The following is a 22,884-nucleotide window of genomic DNA, read 5'->3' as shown; positions in this document are numbered from 1 at the left end:
TTACCTTGCATGCACCACATAAGCAGAAAAAGCAGGAAGAGGGCTGGCCTTGAGCTGAACAGCTCAGTGAGGGACAGCGCCCAGGCCCAGAGTTCAGGCCCCACGACCGAAAAAAAGATACCATGTATATAAAATTACTATTGCTATCCCTCATCAAGATTTGTCGTCAATATAAAGAGTATAGAAATGCTTGCATGACATGATTTTCAAAACCCCTTTCCAGAATAAACCACCAGAGTGGAAGATTTTTCTTTTCTCTCTCACAACTGTGGATGTCTGGGGAAGTTGGGGGGAGGGGAAAGGAGCAGATTATTTGTGTCATCTTTCAAGCTACTGAATAAAGAGAAATGAATTGACAGAGGGCTCTCAGAGCAGGGAAAGCCACGCGCTGTGGCCCTACGATGAATGCTTCATTAATTTTTTAAAAACAGTCTGATGATGTTGCAATTTTTTTTTTCCATGACCCAACTGTCAAGAGTTTTCCTTCTTGGTATGAATCAAACCAAATCATCGACATGACACTGCCGACTCGTGCCCGGCTTATACAACGCTAGTGTTTCAATCCCCCCACACACACACACACACCACCCCGGATGTCACCGACAGGTTGTATCCACTCGGCTGCCCACTCGGGATGCGCCCCGCTCCCGCCCCCCTCCGTCCCCACGGGACCCTGGGGGTTCCACATCTATCCCCAGGGGCAATTTCTGTCCTGAAGTCCCTCTCTTTGCACCTTTGAGAGGCTGTGTCGCCAGTCGTGTCTCCTGCACCACCCCCCCACCCGGGTGCGCACCCCGAGGCCCTGGAAGGCGCGGGCGGGGGGGGGGGGGTGGAAAGAATCAGAGTGGGTGCGCGGTGGGGCCGCGACAGCCAGCGCGGACAGCGTCACGCTTTGTCTCCGCTTTGCCAGGGGAGGGGAGGCCACACGTCTCACACACACACACACACACACACACACACACACACACACACGTCTCACACACACACAGTCACACACACACACACACACACACCATAATCAAAAGCACAGCGCGCAGCCCGGCGCAGCTCCATCTCCAGGCACAACCAACAAACCAGGCGATCGGGCGCCGGTGGGGGGGAGGCCAAGCCCGCCTGAGGTGACTGTGGCCCGCAGGCCCGCGGGCTGCGGAGCCGGGACACCCCGCGAAGGAGAGGGAGGGGAGGACCTCCGAGCCTCAGGGCCAACCTCCGGCCCCCAGCAGACGCCCGCGCGGCCGGGGCGGGGGTCCCAGCGCCGGGCCTCCGCGCGCGCCGGGCCCGGGGGGGGGGGGCACCGGGTGACCGCCTCAGGCTGCACCGCGGCCGGGACCCCGCTCAGGTGTCTCTGCCTCCGCGGAGGTGCTGTGCGGTGCGGACCGGGCCCCGCGGGCCGGTCCCCCGCGCCCCGCGCCCGCGCGCTCCTCACCTGACAGCCACCCTCACGGAGCTCTCATCCGGGGCGCCCCACATGCTGGCAGCCGCGCCGGATCCCGGGGCCTCGCTCTCTCGCTCGCTCGCTCGCTCGCTCTCCGCAGTTAGACGCTGAGGCGCCCCGCCCGGGTGCGGGGCTGCGCGGCAGGGCGGCCGGCTCACCTCCGCCGTGCTCCAGCCATGTTGGGCGACTGAATGGAAAGGTGGGGGCGGCGGCGGCGGCGGCAGCGAGGCCGCGGCTGGAGCAGGTGATTGACGGGCGCGCGGGAGCCCGCCCCCTCTCCTCCCCCGCCCGCCCCCTCCCTCCCCCTCCCCTCTGCCACCCCGCACCGCCCTCGGGCTTCAGGGGCGGGGACGTGGCGACTGGAGCGCGCAGGCCGCGCCGGTGGCCTCCGGAGGCCGGCTGAGTGCGCCCTGCCCCCCTCCGGTGGGGACGCGGCCTCCAGGGTCAGCGGGAAGGACTGGGCGCGCGGCCTGCCCTGCCCGGCCCGGCCCGCCCGCCCCGGGCGCCCTGGGCCCGGTTCCCCCCACCACCACCACCCCCCGCACTGCGTCAGCGCCCGCCCCCAGCCTGTGGCGAGGGAGCGGGCCACGCCCCGCCGGGCACTGCCAGGCGCAGCTGGACAGGGAGGACACGGGAGGGAGGGCAGGGACCGCTGCGGCCGCAGACTGCCCACGCCCCGGGGCCACCAGCCCTGGGCTCCCTGCTTCCAGACTGCTGAGGGTGAAGCCGCCCATGCCTAGAAGAGAGGCAGACCTTTCCAAATCTCCAGAACGCCAGTTCACCAAGCAGCCGGCCGGGAGCTGACCAGCTGCTGCCCGGCTTTGTGGACGCTCGGTGCCGCCCTCGTGGCCTTAGCGTCCTCTCTGCAAGCTTGGACTTTGACCCCCTTTTCCTCCTCGCTCACAGTGGGCAGGTTTGGGCTACCTGGCTCCTCGCCTTTGTCCACCCGAGTCTGTCTCACTCTGCTCTGCAGCTGGCACCCTACCAGCCAAGGATCTATTCTGACTTCCTAGTGTTTCTGTGCAATCACTGGCAACCCTGGAAAATGCACTGAACCTTGGTATTGCCCCGTGTTCCCAGAACTGAATTACAGCCATCAAAATGAGAAGTGACTGAGCATGGGTGGCTCTATGCCTGTAATCTTAGCTGCCCAGGAGGCTGCGATCTGAGGATCCTGGTTCCCAACCGGCTAGAGGAGAAAGTCTGTGAGACTCTGAACTCTAAGCATCAAAAAACCAAAAATGGAGTTTTGGCTTAAATGGTAGAGTGCTAGCCTGGATCAGAAAAGGCTCAGAGACAGCATCCTGGCTCTGCCTGAGTTCACACACACACACGAACACACACCTGCACATAAGAAATTGTGCGCTGGTGGCTCACGCCTGTAATCCTAGCTACTCAGGAGGCTGAGATCTGAGGATCGTGGTTCAAAGCCAGCCCGGGCAGGAGAGACCGTGAGACTCCTATCTCCAATAAACCACCAGAAAACCGGAAGTGGCGCTGTAGCTCAAGTGGTAGAGCGCTCGCCTTGAGCTGAAGAGCTGAGGGACAGCGCCCAGGCCCAGAGTTCAAGCCCCACGACCGACAAAAAAAAAAAAAAAAAAAAGAAATTGTGTGGCCAATATCTCCCAACTGATTCTCTCTCCTTGCTGGACACCCCCTCCCCAAAAAAAGAACAATAACAACAACTTCTCCCGGTCCCAGGTTTCTAACAACATTATTCCAGGGTGGTTTTTGCTTGTCACGATTGTGGTACCACATACCTTTGGATAGTGCTGTGAAAGTCTTTGTTAGCTTTGCCTCAGAGAATCCTTTGTGGACCGCTCCACACAGTTCTATAAATAAACATGTGGCTTTGTACAAAACAGGGTAATAGATTAAATGGCAAGATCTAAAGAAAGACACTGCCCAAGTATATATAAGCTAAAAATCACACACCTACTCATCCTAGTCAGCAGAGATACAAATGTGGGTCAAAAGAAGCAGCACACTTTGGAACAACAACAAAAGCAATGAAATAGTAAGATTTCGACCTATGGGAAAGTGCATAGGATATGTAATTATAGTTTCAAACATATTCTGTCTCTTAATCTCCCCACCTAGTAAGTAGTTACAGTGAACCTAAATAGGAAGAGGTAAGGAAGGTAGAGACAGGAGCATCATTCTAAGCCAAATTAGTGGCAAAAATCTTGGAGGTAAGTCTCTGGAGAGTCTTTCCTAGTATATCTACCTCTCTATCAAAGCTGCTGTCTTTAATCATGCCCTGGCAGGCCCTATTAGAAGGATCTGGACTGGCCACTTTACAGAGATCTCAGCTTTGATGAAAGCTTCAAGAAAAGCAAGAACAGCAGAGCATATTTAGCAAGAAAAAGACATTTGTACAATTTCTCTGTCTCTGCCTCTCTGTGTCTGTGTGTGTCTGTGTCTGTGTCTGTCTCCCTCTGTTTGTCTCTGTCTGTCTCTGTCTCTGCCTCTCTGTCTCTGTGCCTCTCTCTCTCTCTCTCTCTCTCTCTCTCTCTCTCTCTTCCTCTCCCCCCCCCCCAGGCTGGTACTAGGTTACTGGGTTTGAACTCCAGGCCTGGGCATTTTCCCTTTTTTGCAGACACCCTCCCACTTGAGTCATATTTCTATTTCTACTTCTGGCTTTTCTGATGTTTAAATGAAGATGCCAGTTTCATGATTTTCCCCGCTCAGATTGGCTTGGATTGATCCTCAGATCGCAGCCTCCTTCGTATCCATCTGGGGTCTGAACTATCTATTAACTAAAATTGTCTTTCCCCACACCTTCCCATAATTGGCTTATTCTGGACTTTTTGCTATCAACTTGAATAGTATTTTGAAAGCAGTACACCAACAAAGGCCAGCTACATGATTGTTATAACCAAGTACAAAATGATAATGTACAAATGATAATATTGATAGAAAAACAGAATAAAAATACTGCTCTGTGCATGGAAATATGGAGGTTCCCCTGCTTTCTTCCAAGTTCTCTCAACCGATTACTATTTTATTTAGTACTTAACATTACTCTCCATAAAGATAGAAATTTTTAGATTGCTTGCTTATAATAAATCCTGTTTTAAACATAAATACAAGAACACTTAACGCATGTTAAAATCATAAGAATTATAGAATTCCTTTTTCCAAGTTCATATATGAATATGTCTTTTTTTTCTCAAAAGAACAGAAGAAACAATGTACTAGAGTAACACAGAGTCAGACTCCAGTGGCTCACATCTGTAATCCAAAATACTCAGGAAACTGAAATCTGAGGATCCAGGTTTAAAGCCAGTCCAGACATACAGAGCTGAGAGACTTTTATCTCCAGTTCAGTAGCAAAAAGCAAGATATGTGGGTATGGCTGAAGTGGTAGGGCACCAATTTTTGAGTGAGAAAGCCAGTGGAATATGGTATGTGAGGCCCTGAGTTCAAGTTTCACTAACAGAGGTACACACAACACACACACACACACACACACACACACACACACACACACACAAATCACAAGAGGTTGACAGCAAAGCCGGGCGCTGGTGGCTCACGCCTGTAATCCTAGCTACTCAGGAGGCTGAGATCTGAGGATCGCGGTTCAAAGCCAGCCCGGGCAGGAGAGACCGTGAGACTCCTATCTCCAATAAACCACCAGAAAACCGGAAGTGGCGCTGTAGCTCAAGTGGTAGAGCGCTCGCCTTGAGCTGAAGAGCTGAGGGACAGCGCCCAGGCCCAGAGTTCAAGCCCCACGGCCGACAAAAAAAAAAAAAAAAGAGGTTGACAGCAGAGTATTAAGCCAATGGGGCCTTCGGAGCATGAGGCCCTCTGTGATGGCTGGAGCTGGTAACTGCACTCAAAGCATTCACTATATTTTATCTCTTCTCAGTTCTATCACTAACTGATACTCTCTTGGTTTTGTTGTTGTTTATTGTCTTCTTCCCTTCATTTCCCTAGGAGCTCCCCAACAGTAGAGATTATTAGAGATTATTTCTATTGTATTCACTGATAGTTCTGTTGCTCCCTCAATGGTGTCTAGAATATAGAAGGTTCCATTAAATATTAGCTGAGTGATTGTGACTTTGGGCCTTTCTAAGTTTAGACTTTTTAACCTGTGATATATTTTGTCCGTGTACCTTATAGAGTTATTTTGAAAGAGTTGGGTTTTCGTTGTTGGTTTTGTTTGTTTGTTTGTTTGTTTGTTTGTTTAGTTCTGCTAACTCCTAATGAATAAACAATCAACTAATAGTTAATTTATTATAAGTATCTTTGCAAATATGGGGTGGTGTTTTTGCTTGTTTTTTGCAGGTACTAGGGCTTGAATTCAGGGCTTTGTGCTTCCACTTTGCTTTTTTCACTCAAAGTGGGACTCTGCTATTTAAATCACACCTCCAGTTCAAAAACTGGAATACCTTTATCCTGCTTACTTGGAAATAAGAGTCTCATGGATTTTCCTGCCTAGGCTGGCTTCAAACTGCAATCCTTAGATCTCATTCCCCAGAGCAACTAGGATAACAGGTGATGAGTGACCAGCACTTGGCTATGGTGTGATTTTATAAGCAGGTAGTGATGCTTCATATGCACTGGTCTAAGGCAAAAAGATTTATTCCTACACACCCAGAATAGGCAGTCAAAAAGAAGCTACTACCTGCCCTAAGGTTAGGACCTCCCTGATTCACTCACTTTCAATCTTCTACAGTTGTCTGATTTTCAGTTCTAATCAGTGATTAGCTCTTTCTTTTTTTGCAACTAGTAGAAGGATTAAAAGAAAAAGTTCTGATTATAGTTCCTTTGTAAAAAACTGGTTTTGGCAAAACATGCCTAGACAACCATCATCTCAGGAATCTTTTTTGAAAATGACTTTTAAAAACTAACCTTTAATCCTATAATCAGAAATGTCAATTAATTTCACATATCTTGTTTTGTTTTATAGGTTTTCTCATTAATTACAACCAAAAAAATCTTTTTAGAGCTATTCTACCAAGTCAGTATATTATGTTAAATGCTTGACATGTATTATTTCAATTATTGCCCTAGAAAATAGGTATAATAATTTCTCCAAATTATATATATGAGAAACCTTTCTAACAACGTCTGTTAAAATGTTATCCTTATTTATGGCCTAGCTTTAAAAACCAAACAAAGCTGGGCAACCAGTGGTTCATGCCTGAAATACTAGCTACTCACAAGGCTGAGATCTGAGGATTGTAGTTAGAAGTCAGCCCCAGCAGGAAAGTCTGTGAGACTCTTTATCTCCAATTAACCACCAGAAAACCAGAAGTGGAGCTGCAGCTCAAGTGGTAGAGTGCTGTTCTGGAGCAAACAAAGCTCAGGGAGAGTACCCAGGTCCTGAATTCAAGCCCCAGAACCCACAACAAACAAAGAAATTTAAGAAAAGAAATTTTTTAGGAAATATGCTATTTTACTGATTTCATCCCTTTTCTGGACATATAAGTATGTATATATATATATATATATATATATATACACACACATATATATACATATATATATATGTATATATATATGACTTTTTCTCCTGCCAAATTACCATGACATTTTACGTATGTCTTCATTGTGGTGGTAAAATTCACTTACTAACTCCTCAAATAGATTGCAAGTTCCTTAAGGGCAGAAAGTGTAGAACACCAGCAGAGCCAGTACTTATTTCTTGAAGAAGTAAGTCAGTGATTACCAGAAGAGCATGCTCTGCTTTCATTTCAACATAAAACAAGTTTTCATCATAGCTAAACTAGTGCCTCCTAGTTATAGTTCTACAGAAAGACTATTCTTAGCCTATGGTATCTATTAAAGGTGGTATTCAACACAGAGAGAAGAAAAGATTCTGTGCACCAGCAAATAATCATTAGCAGTGTTCCTTTCATTCTGCAAATGAAAAACATTTTACTATCCTAACCTATCCCATTGACTTGCAGTTAAGAGAGAATAGAAGGCCATCAGCAGTTTTCCTTGCCCCTTCACACACACACACACACACACACACACACACACACACACACACACACACACACACACACACACCACTGCATAACAAGTTAGTGGTAGAGATTAAAAACAAGAAAAAAGTCAGATATTTTGAATCTAGGCTCTTTGCTTTTCATTGTTAGTTTCGTAAGTATTTAAGTGTTTGGGGTTAAAAAATCTTGGTGTACATGATAAATGTTTGCATATAAAGACTAATAATCAGATGATCTTAAATTCTTTTTTGGGGGGATCTGAGAAGGGAACTTGAATTTAATAACTGACACTTGTACTCTATGACTAGAGCTGTGCCCCAAACCCCTTAAATTCCTTTTTCTTTCTCTGTGTGTGTGTGTGTGTGTGTGTGTGTGTGTGTGTGTGTGTGTGTGTGTGTGTGTGTGTGTGTGTATGCTGCTATGGGGCTTGAACTCATGGACTCGTTCTTTGTCTTGGCTTTTCCACTTAAAGCTGGCACTCTACCACTAGAGCCATACCTCTGCTTTCTTAAATCCTTATTGTAGTAATTTACTTTTATTAAAGCCATTTATTAATATTTATGCTAACTCCTTTTACAGGTTTTGTTTTTTTTTTTTTTTTTGGTCCATCTTGGGGCTTGAACTCTGGGCCTGGGCGCTGTCCCTCAGCTCTTCAGCTCAAGGCAAGTGCTCTACCACTTGAGCCAGAGCGCCACTTCTGGTTTTCTAGTGGTTTATTGGAGATACTCTCATGGGGCCGTGTGCTGGTGGCTCAGGCCTATAATCCTAGCTACTTAGGAGGCTGAGAGCTGAGGATCACAGTTCAAAGCCAGACTGGCAGAAAAGCCCATGAGACTCTTATCTCCAATAAACCGAGTGCAGGGACAGCACCCAAGCCCAGAGTTCAAGCCCCACAACCGACAAAAAAAAAAAAAAAAAAGAGTCTCACAGACGTTCCTGCTCTAGCTGGCTGTGAGCCGTGATCCTCAGATCTCAGCCTTCTGAGTAGCTAGGATTACAGGCATGTAATGCTAACTCTTGTTTATAAAGATTTTTCTCACTTCTGCTTATTTCTCACTTCTGTTTCTTGATAGGAGTCATTCATGAGTGAAAAGTAAGAATTCAAAGATTTTCTTTTTCCTTCTTATCTATTTATATTGCCAAAAGTAGTGAATTAAAACTTTATTAAGAATAAAAAAGTTAGCTGGATGCTGGTGGCTCATGCTTGTAACCCTAACTACTCAGGAAGTTGAAATCTGAGGATCATGATTCCATGGCAGCTTGAGCAGAAAAGTCCAGGAGGAGGTATGGCTTAAGTGGTAGAGCACCAGCCTTTAGTGAAAAAGCTAAGGGACAGCACTTGTCTTCTGAGTTCAAGTGCCAGAACTGACACACTAAAGTAATAAATAAAAACATTATATAAAAATTAGATTGTATTGTGTTACTCATACTTACTACCAAAATATGAAGACTTAAATTGCATTTGTCCTGGATCTTCATGTCACGTGTAAGGGAAATTCTGAGAATGAGAACTCTCTTCAAATGCTCTGAACTTTTGTTGAGTTTGTAGCATATGTGTTCTGCTGGCAGCTTGATTACCCTCAAAGTACTGGCCCAGTTAATTGCATTCAAATGCAAATTACAGCTATTAAGTCATGCTGGTCTTGAGCCAAAGTCTGGAGCCAAATTCTTCAGAGGAGCATTTTTTTTTTTTTTTTTAACTAACTGTGCAGGACCAGACTTGACAGGCAGTTAGGGATAACACATTCAGTACAATCTCATCCTTTGTAGCCTTGGTTTTCGTTGTTGTTATTGTTTAGTTTTTTAGTTTTGTTCTTTTTTTATATTTTAGAACTAAACCTTTAAAAGATAATTATTTTAGCCTCTTTTAGTAGAGCTAACTTTTCCCTCTCATGTATTTAGCAATACCAATGTTCTTTTTTTGTGTGTGTGTGTGGCGGTTGTGGGGCCTGAGCTCTGGGCCTGGGCTCTGTCGCCCAGTTCTTCAGCTGTAGACCAGTGCTCTACCACTTGAGCCTCAGCCCACTTCCAGCTTTTTCTGCATATGTGGTGCTGAGGAATTGAACCCAGGGCCTCATGCATGCAAGGCAAGCACTCTACTACTGAGCCACCTTCCCAAGCCATGGAGGCTGAGATTTGAACACCTTGGTTCAAAGCCAGCTGGGACAGGAAAGTTCATAAGACTCTTATCTCTAATAAAAAAAAAAAAAAAAAAGCCAGAAGTGGATCTATGGCTCAAGTGGTAGAGGGCTAGTCTTAAGCACAAAGAAAGCCTCAGGGACAGTCAGTCCCCAGGCATGAATTCAAGACCGAGGTCGGAAAAAAAAAAAAAAAAGAATTAGACTACCAAGCCAAATATAGTTGTACATACAGATATGGTTGTATATACCTATAATCCCAGCTACATGGGAAATGGAGACAAGAGTATAATATATTTCCGACAAACCCGGTTAGAGAGACCCTATCTCAGAAACAAAATATAAAGCCACGTCCTGAATTTAAGCCCTAGTACTGACTCTCTCATTCTCTCTTTCTCTCTCTCACACACACACTCTTCCCCTCCCTCCTCTTTCTTCTCTCTCTCTTTCTATATATATAATATATACTTATGTATATATACATATAATTGTGTGAAATTTTGAGTTCTTAAAATTAGTAATTATGATTAGAATTGAATCAAAAGAATCTGTGAATGTGAAGTGAAATCAAGGGTACTGGTGATTTAAAGGCAACAAAATAAACATAGCTTGTGAATTTATTGCTGTTCCCTAAATTTTAACAGAAACCAATCATGGTTTAACTATAGTTCTCTTGATTTCTTTCTCTCTCCCTTCCTTTCTTCTTTTCTTTTCTTTCCTTCTTTCATTTCTTCCCTCCTCTTTCCTTCTTTCTCCTTTCCTTCCTCCGTCCCCCTCTTTATTTCTTTCCTTTCTTTCTCCTTTTTTCCTTCCTTTCTCCTTTCCTTCCTTCCATTTTTCTTTCTCTTTTCTTTCTTCTTTCCTCCTTCCTTCTCCCTTCCCTTCCCATCCTTCCTTCCCTCTTTCTTTCTCCTTTCCTCCTTTTCTTCTTTCTTTTCCTTTTTTCTCTTTCTTTTTCCCCTCCCTCCCTCCCTCCCTCCCTCCCTCCCTCCCTCCCTCCCTTCCTTCCTTCCTTCCTTCCTTCCTTCCTCCTCTTCCTTTCCTTCTTTACTTCTTTCCTCCTTCTTGGTGCTGGTACCAGGGCTGAAATTCAGAGCCTCACACTCTCCCTCAGCTTTTTGCTCACAGCAGGAACATTAACCACTTGAACTATATACCTCCTGCCCAGTTTTTTTTACTGGTTAATTAAGAGATGGAGTCTAGTGAACTTGTCTGCCTGTGCTGGCTTCATATCTTAGTCCTCAGACCCCCTTCTCCTGAGGTGTGAGCCACTGAAACCATCTCATTATATTTCTGGCATAGTTTGTTCATCACAACTCTACATGTTTACTTTTCCATTTCCAATGGCTCTTGATACCCTAAAGCTGTGAAGTTAATAAAGTGGTAGATGTTTTATTCTTATTCTGTTTCAGAAAAACAATAGCAATAAAAAGTATGAAGTTGAGGGCTGGGAAGGTAGCTTAGTGGTAGAGTGCTTGCCTTGCATGCATGAGGCCCTGGGTTCGATTCCTCAGCACCACATAAGCAGAAAAAGCTGGAAGTGGCGCTGTGGCTCAAGCAGTAAAGCGCTCGCCTTGAGCTGAAGAGCTGAGGGACAGCGCATAGGCCCAGAGTTCAGATCCACGACAGGCAAAAAAAAAAAAAAAGTATGAAGTTGACATTTTAAATTGGAGATGTCTATTTTACTAACTTCTGTCTGCAGTGAACATCTAATGTTTATTAGATTCTACCACCTGCCGCCCATAAATAATAGAGCTATAGTAAACAAGATAATATAAAACCTTGATGTCTAGATTGCTAAATTTTCGTTATACAAATATCCATTTGGTGCTTTTTAGAAAAAATACATGTGTTATCTCTGTAAGATGTGTTCCCTAAATCCTTATGAAACTTCTCTTATCTTCCCAATCTTTTCTGAGACCAGTCATTTCACAGTACTCTAACAGCAAAGACCTCCCAGGAAGGTGACATTGATATTTATATTTATATATGTTTTATCATGTTAATTCATGTCTTTGATAGTGTGTGTATACACGTGTGCATGTATGTGCACGTATGTACACACAAGGCACTACTTTTGCTTAGCTTTTTACCTTGAGCCACAAACTCTATTTCATTATTTTTTTGACGATTAATTGGACTTTCCTGTCCAGGTTGGCTTCAAACCTCAATCCTCAGATCTCAGCCTCCTTCGTAGCTAGGATTAGAGGTGTGAGCTACCAATACCAGGCTCAATCCAATCTTAATGTTACTCATCCACTTTTTCTTCTTCACATTTTTATGGGTGTTATTAAAGTTTTTCATTTTACATTAAAATGTTTTAAAAATTTCTGCTAGGAATAATGTTTCTGTGCCTCTATTCCTAGCACTTTGGAGGATTGAACACAGATTCAAGGCCAGTTTGGGATACATAAGAAGACACTGAACTCTGGGCCTGGGCACTATTCTCAGCTCTTCAGCTCAAGGCGAGTGGTCTACCATTGAGCTATAGCACCACTTCCAGTTTTCTAGTTGTTTATTGGAGATAAGAATCTCACAGAGTGGGGCTGGGAAGGTGGTTCAGTGGTAGAGCGCATGCCTTGCATGCCAGAGGCCCTGGGTTCGATTCCTCAGCACCACATAAGCAAAAAGAAAAAAGCCGGAATTGGCGCTGTGGCTCAAGTGGTAGAGTGCTAGCCTTGAGCTGAAGAGCTGAGGGACAGCGCCCAGGCCCAGAGTTCAGGCCCCATGACCGGACCCAAAAAAACAAACAAAGAGCCTCACAGAGTTTTCTGCCCAGGTTGGCTTTGAACCACGATCCTCAGATCTCAGCCTCCTAGCTAGGAGTAGAGGTGTGAGCCACCCGTGCCCTGCCTGAGCCTTTTTTTTTTTTCTAAAGACTAGAGCTCCACCTCTTGAACCACAGCTCCACTGCTGAGTTTGGTTTTTTGTTTTTGTTTTTGTTTTTTTCTTGCAGTGATAAGAGTCTCTGGGACTTTCCTGCCCAGTCTGGCTTCCAACTGCAGTCCTCAGATCTGTTTCCTAAATAGTTAGGATTATAGGCATGAGCCACTGATACCTGGACACGAGTTGATTCTGTTACTGAGAATCAACTGTGTGTCACCAGTTCCAGGTGAGGAGTTACGAGGTTCCTCCTTGAAGTTGAGATTCCCCACTTCCAGGACTTTAGTTCCCAGGTCCTTGTCTTCAATCTCAGAGTAAGAATTTCTGGATAAGTCACAATGGTACAGAAACTTGGCAGAGCTTTATTGAGTAAGTCAACAAGCAGGCAAGCAGAAAGGCAGAGAGGCACGCTCTAACAGAGCATGGGTGCTCGAAGGAAGACATACGGAGCTCTTTGACATCAAGGAGTATGTATAACAGTAGCAAGGGTTTGACTTCAAGTTATGTTAGGATAATTGTGTTTCTTTATTCTCACACCTGGCACAGTTAATGACTCGACATTACATTTTTATCACTTGAGCTCAGAGGCTCTAAGACTGAGCTTGAAGGAGATCAGGTCTGGCTGACGCATATTGGCCACATAGTGGATGGTAGGGTCTGGCATCTTGTCTTCATGCTGGGGGAAGAAAACCCCCTGCCCATCACCTGCCTCCCAGGTAATGCGCATGCCCAGATCTCTGGAGGCAGGGGTGGGCACTTGGCTAACAGGGTACTGACTCTGTCAGTCCAGTGCCTGGGACTGGGAATTTCCTGAGGATCTTGCCCCCTGTGTCAACCTATTTAGGCCTGGACCAACCTAGCCGCCATCACGCCATGCCACATGTGTCTCTGTGATCATCTCCTGTGTCCTGCCTCCTGGCTCATCTCCAGTCATCATGGCATCCCATTGAAGCTGAATTTGCTTGTTGGTATTGTTTTTGTTCTTTCTTTCCTCTTTAGCATGTTTCCAGCTGTGTTATGTGTATTTGCGTGCTGCAGGCCTTTTTAACAACTGGCGTCCTGCAGCCTGTTCACTGTATAATAAAGACTCCAATAGTCTATATTTCAAAATGTGGCTTCTGGGATGATTCACTTTACAACAAGCTGATTATTAAACTTTGATCACTGATGTCAGGGCATGCCACTGATGTCAGGGTGCATTCTGCCATACATTTTTCAAGACAGATGTCCATCCTTGAGATAAGTATTTTGTGCCAAGAGGAATCATTCTCCCAAGTGTTTCCTTTTCTGGGATACATGCTTCTCTCTATGATGTCCTTGATTAATTTTCAGAGCACACTCATTATTTGGGGCCAGGAGGCAAGGTCAGATGGAGAAAGCCGCTCTTGCTCTTTTCCTTTCCCTTGTGCTAACACTGAGGCTTGTGAAGGAGTGTAAGGGATAAAGCAAAGAAGATAGTGCTTCTATGTTTCTAAATACAGTGTTTGTTTCTAAATTCTTGGCTGCTGTTTACCGTGCCTCATTTTTCCTAATCTATCCTGACTCAAGATTTCTTTTTAGACTCTGATTTAGATAACTGTATCTCAAGCTTCTTTGTGGCTCTTGTGAGGGAAGTTTCTGAATTTTAAAACTCTCAACTCTTGGCCTAAAGCCCTCTTCCTTTTCCTTTTTACCCTTTTTCCTGGGGCTTAAATTTAATCTATGGGCCAGGCACTGGTGGTTCGGCCTGTAATACTAGCTACTCGGGTGGTTGAGATCGGAGAGTCCTCATTTAAAGCCATCCCAGTCAGACGAATCCTAGACTCCAATTAACCTACAAATGGTGGGAAGTAGAGCTATAGCTTAAGTGGTAGAGCACCAGCTTTAAGTGGGAAAACCTAACTATGGAACAATGCCCTAAGGCTCTAAGTTCAAGCCTCAGTCTCTCTCTCTCTCTCTCTCTCTCTCTCTCCCTTTCTCTTTCTCTCTCTCTCACACACACATGCACACACACACACACACACACACACATTCACACACCTATACTTATAGGATAAGTACCAGCCATTCATGCAATCATGTATTTATTCAATAATTATGATTTGAGTGTCTACCACATTCAAGACACTGCTTGAGGCAAGGGAGATACAGCAGAAAGAAAAATGGGTGAAAATTTTGGCCCTCATGGAACCTAGACTGGGTAGGTAGATCATGGAAAACAGCTTCCAGAAATTGACACAAACACTTTATCACTAACTCTGTTAGAATCACAAGAGCACTATCTGCTTTGCTCTTAGCCTCGTAAGCCATGTAAGCAGCAGTAAAAGAGCTGCCTTCTCCCACTGACCTTGCCTACTTCCTCAAAATAATCAGCATGCTCTCAAACCTTAGCAAGGGTATCTTTTAAAAAAGACAATCATCTTGACGAACACTTGGAAAAATGACTCTTCTTGACATACTATGTGTTTCAAAGTTTTATTTATATATTTATATCAAGGATGGGTGAGTATGTGACAAAAATCCATCCTTTTTTTTTGGGGGGGGGCGGCCAGTCCTAGGGCTTGAACTCAGGGCCTAGGCACTGTCACTGATCTTCTTTTGCTGAAGGCTAACACTCTACTACTTGAGCCACAGTGCCACTTCCGGATTTTTCTGTTTATGTGGTAATGAGGAATCAAACCCAGGACTTCATGCATTCTAGGCAAGCACTCTACAACTAAGCCACATTCCCACCTTCAAAGAAAGGATGGCCAGACTCAATGGTCAAAACTTAACAAGCTGGCTTCTCTTAAAGTCTCTGAGGCCAATTGATAAAAGTGTAACAGCAAGAGTGATTAAATGTACCAGACAGCAAATCAAAAGGAAATACTTTTCTCTAAGATGAGCTTAAACCAAACCTCAACCTCCTATTCACCATAAATACCCCTGATGTTAATAATGCCTTCAATCTATGATAACACATAGATTATAGCACAGAAAGACATATGGATGAAACATAAAAGAAATCTTAAGACTGTAAGGTCCACTCCTGGATGGCCAGCAGACTCCACCCTCCTCGCAGCAAAGTCTCCACCCAGTACCTGCGTTACCTAGGCAACTGGGACACCTGGAAGAGGTCACATCTGCATCTGCTGAGGTCACATCTGAATTTGATGTGGCCACACCTTTCTCCACCCATACCCTAGATAAGGCCTAGCCCAGGCCCAGACCCTCTCTTTCTGCTCTTTCCTAGCTCTCTCTCAGCTCTTTCCTTCTCAGCTCTTTCGCAGCTCTTTCTCTCTCTCCCAGCTCTCTTTCCCAGGCCTTTCCCCACCGCGTGGAGGATCATCATGGCCTGGTGCCAGCCAGAACGATGAATAAACCTACCCCTTACCTGAATACCACATGCGTGGTGCTGTTCTTACTCAGCTACCTCTTTTTAAAAACCTAACAAAGACAAAGGAAGAATAAATCAAGCAGGTCCTATGCCTGTTTTATTCAAGAATCCAAGGTTGTTAGGGAGAATTAAGACATTACTGCTATTGATTTGTGTATGTGTGTGTCTGTGTGTGTGTCTGTGTGTCTGTGTGTCCCCATACATACTGGGGCTTGAACATAGAGCCCCACACTCCCATTTTTTTTTTCACTTAAGGGTAGCACTTACCACATTTGTTTGTGACCTTTTGTCTTCCTTAATCTGAAAATGCTTAATATATGACAGTCATTGTTCTCAAATATTGCTTCTTTGCTAGTGTCTGACTTATTTTTTTTTCTTTCCCTTTCCTCTTAAAAGGGAAAAATGAGGTATCTGAGCTTGAATTTAGGGCATCATTCTTTTTTTTCTTTTTTTTGGTTGGTCATGGGGCCTGAACTCTGGGCCTGAGAGCTGTCCCTCTGCTCTTCAGCTCAAGGCTAGCGCTCTAGCACTTAAGCCACAGTGCCACTTCTGGTTTTCTGGTGGTTTATTGGAGATAAGAATTTCATGGCTTTTCCTGCCAGGCTGGCTTTGAACTGTGATCCTGAGATCTCAGCCTCTTGAGTAGGATTACTGGTGTGAGCCACCGGCACCTGGCTAGGGCATCATTTTTGTTCATAGCTGGTATTCTACCAGCCATGCTCTACTGGTGCTCTACATGAGCCATACTTCCCATTTATCGTTTTTCTAGTTAATTGGAGATGGCATGAGCCACCAGCGCCTGGCTAAATTTATAGTCTTGTGTGCTCATTAAAATTGAAAATTCGGAAGTGTTATTAGGACTGCCAGGGTGAAAACCTCTCCCCCTTCCTTTTCCTGAAAGACAGCACGTAGAAATCACCTGCCTGAAACCAGTAATCACCTGTCAATCACCTGACTGTGAGTCAGCAAAGGACTCCAGACACTGAGGTCACTTCCTCATCTGCTGAGGTCACTTCCTGAACCACCCCAGTCATGCCTCCTTCAGACAGTGAGAGGTTTCCCAGGCTCTGAGATCACTTCCACATCTGCTGTGGTCACACCTCCCACCTTTCCCTATATAATCACACTCCTCACAGTCCCCTGTTTTTGTCCTTCTCTCTCTGCACACTTCCATCTCATGCAGAAGGCAGTTTGCTCCCCCCTCAATAAACTCTTCTCTGCCTGAACCATTTGATGGTCTCCTTTCACTGAACCTTGCAGAACTGTGGCTCAAGTGGTAGAGAGCTAGCTTTGAAGGAGGCAAAAAAGTCTTAGGGGCAGCATCCAGACACTGAGTTCAAGCTTGGGGACCAGCACCAAAATAATAGTAATAATAATTGAAAATCGTTGACACTGCTGGCTCACATCTGTAATCCCAGCTACTCAGGAGGCTGAGATCTGAAGCTGAAGATTTGAAGCTAGCCCAGGCAGAAAAATCTCCCAGATTCTATCTCCAATTAACCAGCAAGAAGCTGGGATGGAATCTCTTAGATTATTAAAGTCTCATAGACTTTTCTGCCTTCAGGTGTTAGGGACCTGAGTAGACAGGATTGCAGGGATGAACTATTGCTTCCTGGGTTTTCCAAGCAAGAACTTTTAACTTAAAACTGAACATCAAGATTGCTTTGGCACATCTTACCAGGGAGTAAAGCCAATGCAAATGAATTTTAAGCATAAGAAATTCTGTATACATCCACTCATTCACTCACAAGTTTTAAGCCTCTTTTGTTTAATCCTTGTTGGAGGTCCCTGTTGCTTCCTGAGGGTTGAGCCATAACAACAGGCCTGTAAACCTTTGTACTTGGAGACTACCCTTTTGTTCCATCCTGCAGCTCTGAAGGTTCCCAGGCACCAATCAAAAGCAGTGTTTCCCCAGCTCTGAGTGACAGCTGAATACATGTCATTCACAACAAAGGAAAGACTCAAAGCAGGGGATTAAACAGAGGGCCTTTTCAGAAAGGAACAGAAGAGCCTATAATTTGGACTTCAGTTAATTTAACCTGTTTCTAGACCTGTACCTCTTTCTTATTTTCTATCCCAAGACATACTCTACAACATATGTGATAAGAATAAAGTCAGCCTGTTTCTATAGCTTTGGCTACAGATTTGGATATGTGGCTAAAGATACAGAAACAATAGATTTAAGTATATAATTTATCATTATAGATTTTTAGGAGTTATAACAATGTTTTGATCTATTAAGTACTAAGAAGTTAGTGGTGTTCTTTCTGACAAGTTTTGCTGTACAATTGAAGTTCAAAAATGAAACTTGAAGGGACTATATATAAAAATGGTGGCTTACACCTGTAATCCTATCTACTTAAGAGGCTGAGATCTTAGGATCTCAGTTCAAATCCAACCTGGGCAGGAAATTCCATGAAACTTCAAATAACCAGTAAAATGCCAGAAGTAGAGCTGTGGTCCAAGTGGTAGACCTTAGCCTTGAGCCAAAAAAGCTCAGGGATAATGCCTAAGTCCTGAATTGAAGCCCAAGGACCAACACCAAACACACACACACACACACATACACACACACACGTATATGTACATGTGTGTATATATACATATATATATATATGAACTAAGTAAACTATTTTCAAAATTATTATAAAAATCAGCATAGTGTGGAATAAGGTCAATGAACTGTATGATTTCTCTGTGTGTGTGTGTGTGTGTGTGTGTGTATGTGTGTGTGTGTGTGTGTGTGTGTGTGTGTGTGTGTGTGTGTGTGTGTGTGTGTGTGCTGGTTCTAGGGTTTGAACTCAGGGCCTGGGCACTGTAGAGCTCAAGACTAGTCTTCTGCTGTTTGAGCCACAGCTTCATATCTTACTTTTTGATAGTTAATTGGATAAGAGTCTCACAGACTTTGCTGCCTGGGCTGGCTTTGAACCACGATCCTCAGATCTTAGTCTCCTGAGTAGCTAAGATTACAGGGGTGAGCCTCTCGGGCCTAGCAATTTCTACATTTTAAAATTTCAATTTCAGAAGTTTTTTTTTTTTTTTTTGGGGGGGGGTCCAGTCATGGAGCCTGAACTCTGGGCCTGGGCGCCCAGCTGGAGGCTAGCACTCTACCACTTGAGCCACAGCACCACTTATGGCTTTTTTTTCTTTTTGCTTATGTAGTGCTGGGGAATAGAACCCAGGGCCTCATGCATGTAAGGCAAGCACTCTACTACTGAGCCACCTTCCCAGCCCACAATTTCAGAAGTGTTTATAGGAAGAACAGAACTTGGCTATGTACAGGGACATCCAAAATACATGTACATAGTACTGAGGAAAAACTTCCAACTTGAAGTAGAATAATCTTAAAGTACAAAGTGTGTTTCTTTGAGTACGTTTAAAGGCTGAGGATTGTATACCAATGTTGTTTGGTGCTTGTTGGACAGACCTCCATGGTTTCTCAAAGCCTTGAGGTAGAAACTGAGATCAGAATCTAAGTTGTCTGACCCAAACTGGATAGCATCTGGAAAGACAAATCTTGTCACGTCACACCCACACCTAGGCTTCTTTTATAATTCTGTACTATCTGAAGTCAAGCCTGTGAGGCTGTGTTTATTATGGACACAAGTTGTGTTACCTTCCTAATCTTCTAGCCCTTAGAAACCCCACACTCTAGCCCACCCTACCTGGCCCCCTGGGCCTGTCCGTGCTTGTTCTTTCATTTTTTTATATCCTTCATGCATCTTTTTCTTTTGTGCCGGTACTGGGGCTTGAACTCAGGGTCTTAGCTTTCTTTTAGTTAAGGTTGAACCACAGCTTTACCTCTGGCTTTTGGTTAATGGAGATGAGTCAAAGGGACTTTGCTGCTTGGGCTGGCTTTAAACTAAGCATAGCTAGGCATGAGCCACTGGCTGTTTTTTGGGTTTTGGTTTTTGGGTTTTTTTTTTGTCGGTTGTGGGACTTGAACTCTGGGCCTGGGCGCTGTCTCTGAGCTCTTGAGCTCAAGGCTAGTGCTCTACCACTTGAGCCACAGCACCACTTCCAGCTTTTTCTGTTATGTGGTGCTGAGGAATCAAACCCAGGGCCTCATGCATGCAAGGCAAGCACTCTACCACTGAGCCACCTTCCCAGCCCCCAATCATGACACTTTGGATCATGATAACACACATTGTGATAACATCCATCCTGATCCCACATATTTTCAACCCAAGAAACATAAATAGAAACCATAATGGCTTCACAGGTTAACTGACCTTGGGTCTATATCTTTTTTTTTTTTTTTTTTTTTTTATAGTGCTGAAGATCAAACGCAGGACCTTGAGCAAGTTAGGCAAGTGCTCTACCATTGTACTACCCCTAACTCCACCCATAGCTGTTCTGAGATCTCATTGGCTTCAGATCTCATCCATTTTGGGGCCTCTTTTTCTCACCTTTGATTCTAAAAAATCATGTGATTGTCTGATGCATCAGAAAGGAAGGCAGAAAGAGAGAGAGAGAGAGAGAGAGAGAGAGAGAGAGAGAGAGAGAGAGAGAGAGAGAGAGGTCCCTGAAGTTTACTTAAGAGATGCAGGGAGGGGCTGAAATGGTGGCTCAGTAATACAGTGCTTGCCTTGCATGCATGAGGCCCTGGGTTTGATTCTTCAGCACCACTTAAGCAGAAAAAGCCAAGAAGTGGTGCTGTGGCTCAAGTAGTAAAGTGGCCTTGAGCTGAAGGGACAGTGCCCAGGCCCAGAGTTCAGGCCCCATAACTGACCAAAAAAAAAAAAAAAAAAGAGAGAGAGATACAGGGAATTTGGTACTCTACTGGTAACCTATGGTCATCCTCTCCTCTTTTCATTTCACACAGCTGGTTTAGTACAGTGTAATTTGAGCTTATTTTTTTGCCAGTCCTGGGGCTTGAACTCAGGGTGTGAGCACTGTCACTGAGTTTCTTTTGCTCAAGGCCAGCACTCTACCACTTGAGCCATAGCACCACTTCCAGCTTTTTCTGTTTATGTGGTACTGAGGAATCGAACCTAGGACTTCATGCATGCTAGTCTAGCACTCTACCACTAAGCCCCATTTCCAGCCACCATCATTTTTTGGGGAGGAAGGGGGTGTTAGTCATGGGCTTGAACTCAGGGCCTGCATGCTGTCCCTGAACTCTTTTACTCAAGGCTAGTGCTCTACCACTTTGAGCCACAGCACCACTTCTGGTTTTCTGGTTAATTGGACATAAAAGTCTCACAATCTTTCCTTCCCAGACTGGCTTTGAGCATAATCCTCAGATTTCAGCCCCCTGAGTAGCTGGAATCACAGGTGTGAGCCACCTGCACCCAGTCTGAGCATCTTCCTTTTGACTATAAGCTGTCATGTTGACCTCTGAGTTAGCTTGCTGAGAAGTTCATGGCAGCTGCATAATTCTGTGTAAAACAAATAAAGCATAAAGCTTAGATGAAGTCAAGAAATGAAAAACTAAATGACAAGAAACCAAGAAAATGACTCTCAATCATATCAAATTCATTAGAATGGAGGTGGCAAAATCCTATCCTAAGAGGCAGAATTTGAATTCTGGTGCAGCTTCTTGAAGTTCCTAGATGAGTGACATAGCTTGATTTGTTCACATTTCCTGAGCTTCTATTTTGTGGTATAACAAGTGAGGAAAGAAACACTTTGTGGAGTTATTTTGTAAGTGTGACTAACACAAGCAGTTGGCTATCTATGAAGGAGAGTAACTTTTGATCATGTGAATGGTCTTTGCTTAATCTGTTCAGGTCTTTTTGTTTTTAAAATAATTTTTAATAATTATCTTGTACAAAAGATTTTCAATTCAACATGTCAATTATGAGTACCCGTATCTTCTTTTTTTTTCTTGCCAGTCCTGGGGCTTGAGCTCAGGGCCTGGGCACTGGTTCTGAATTTCTTTTACTCAAGGCTAGCACTCTACCACTTGAGCCATAGCACCACATCTGGCCTTTTCTGTTTATATGGTACTGAGGAATCAAACCAGGGGCTTCATGCATGCTAGGCAAGCACTTTACCACTAAGCCACATTCCCAGACATGAGTAGCTGTATCTTGATCAATGTCATCCTCTCCATCATCCTCCCCCACCTATTCCAACTCCATTAATCCCCTCATGTTTCCTAGCTCAATTTTTACATCTACATTGAGTATTTATGGTTGTTTGCCACCTGTTATCTCCCCATTATCTACCCTCTTCTAAAATCAAGGTTTCCTGGGGAAGAAAGAATTCAGCCTGAGTTTCTAGCCTGCAGGCTGCTCCTACAAATTTCAGTCTGGTCTGTTCTCAGAGTTGTATGAAACAAATTCCAAAAAGAAGAAGGAGGGGCTGGGAAGGTGGCTCAGTGGTAGAGTGCTTGCCTTGCATGCATGAGGCCCTGGGTTCGATTCCTCAGCACCACATAAGCAGAAAAAAGCCAGAAGTGGTGCTGTGGCTCAAGTGGTAGAGTGCTAGCCTTGAGCTGAAGAGCTGAGGGACAGCATCCAGGCCCAGAGTTCAAGCCCCATGACTGGCAAAAAAAAAAAAAAAAGGAGAAGGAGAAGGAGGAGGAGGAGGAAAGAAAGAGAGAGAGGAAAAGAAAGAAAGAAGCCGGGCGCTGGTGGCTCACACCTGTAATCCTAGCTACTCAGGAGGCTGAGATCTGAGGATCGCCGTTCAAAGCCAGCCCAGGCAGGAGAGACCGTGAGACTCCTATCTCTAATAAACCACCAGGAAACCGGAAGTGGCGCTGTAGCTCAAGTGGTAGAGCGCTCGCCTTGAGCTGAAGAGCTGAGGGACAGCACCCAGGTCCAGAGTTCAAGCCCCACGACCGACAAAAAACAAAGAAAGAAAGAAAGAAAGAAAAGGTAAGTGGTGCTGTAGCTCAAGTGGTAGAGCACTAGCTATCCTCTAGCAAAAAAGAACTCAGGGACATTGCATAGGCCCTGAGTTCAAACCCCAAGACCAGTTAAAAAAAAAAAAAGTTACATAGCTAAAAGCTGGTGATTCATACCTGGCTATCCAGTAGGCTAAGATCTGAGGATCAAGGTTTGAAGACAGCATGGGCAGAAAAGTCCATGAGACTCTTATTTTCCTTTAACCACCACCCTCCCCCCACCCTCCAAAAAAACCCCAACAACAACAACAACA

At 44.7% G+C, this 22,884-nt stretch overlaps 1 protein-coding gene across 11 annotated transcripts in view; it reads right to left on the bottom strand.

The window, feature by feature from the left end:
* Positions 1-1,697, bottom strand: part of Kif21a (kinesin family member 21A) — a 149,414-nt gene extending 147,717 nt beyond the window's left edge. For all 11 annotated transcript variants that reach the window (XM_070038738.1, XM_070038753.1, XM_070038765.1 and 8 more), the window contains exon 1: positions 1,427-1,697. In XM_070038738.1, coding sequence (XP_069894839.1) covers positions 1,427-1,470 — 44 coding nt within the window. In that variant the 5' untranslated portion in view covers positions 1,471-1,697. The remainder of the gene's footprint in view (positions 1-1,426) is intronic.
* Positions 1,698-22,884: the final 21,187 nt, after the last annotated feature.

Source organism: Dipodomys merriami, unplaced genomic scaffold (assembly GCF_024711535.1).
Source record: "Dipodomys merriami isolate MVZ:Mamm:240054 unplaced genomic scaffold, mDipMer1.0.p SCAF_10, whole genome shotgun sequence".
Classification (NCBI taxonomy): Eukaryota; Metazoa; Chordata; class Mammalia; order Rodentia; family Heteromyidae; genus Dipodomys; species Dipodomys merriami.
This window is presented reverse-complemented; position numbering and strand designations above follow the sequence as displayed.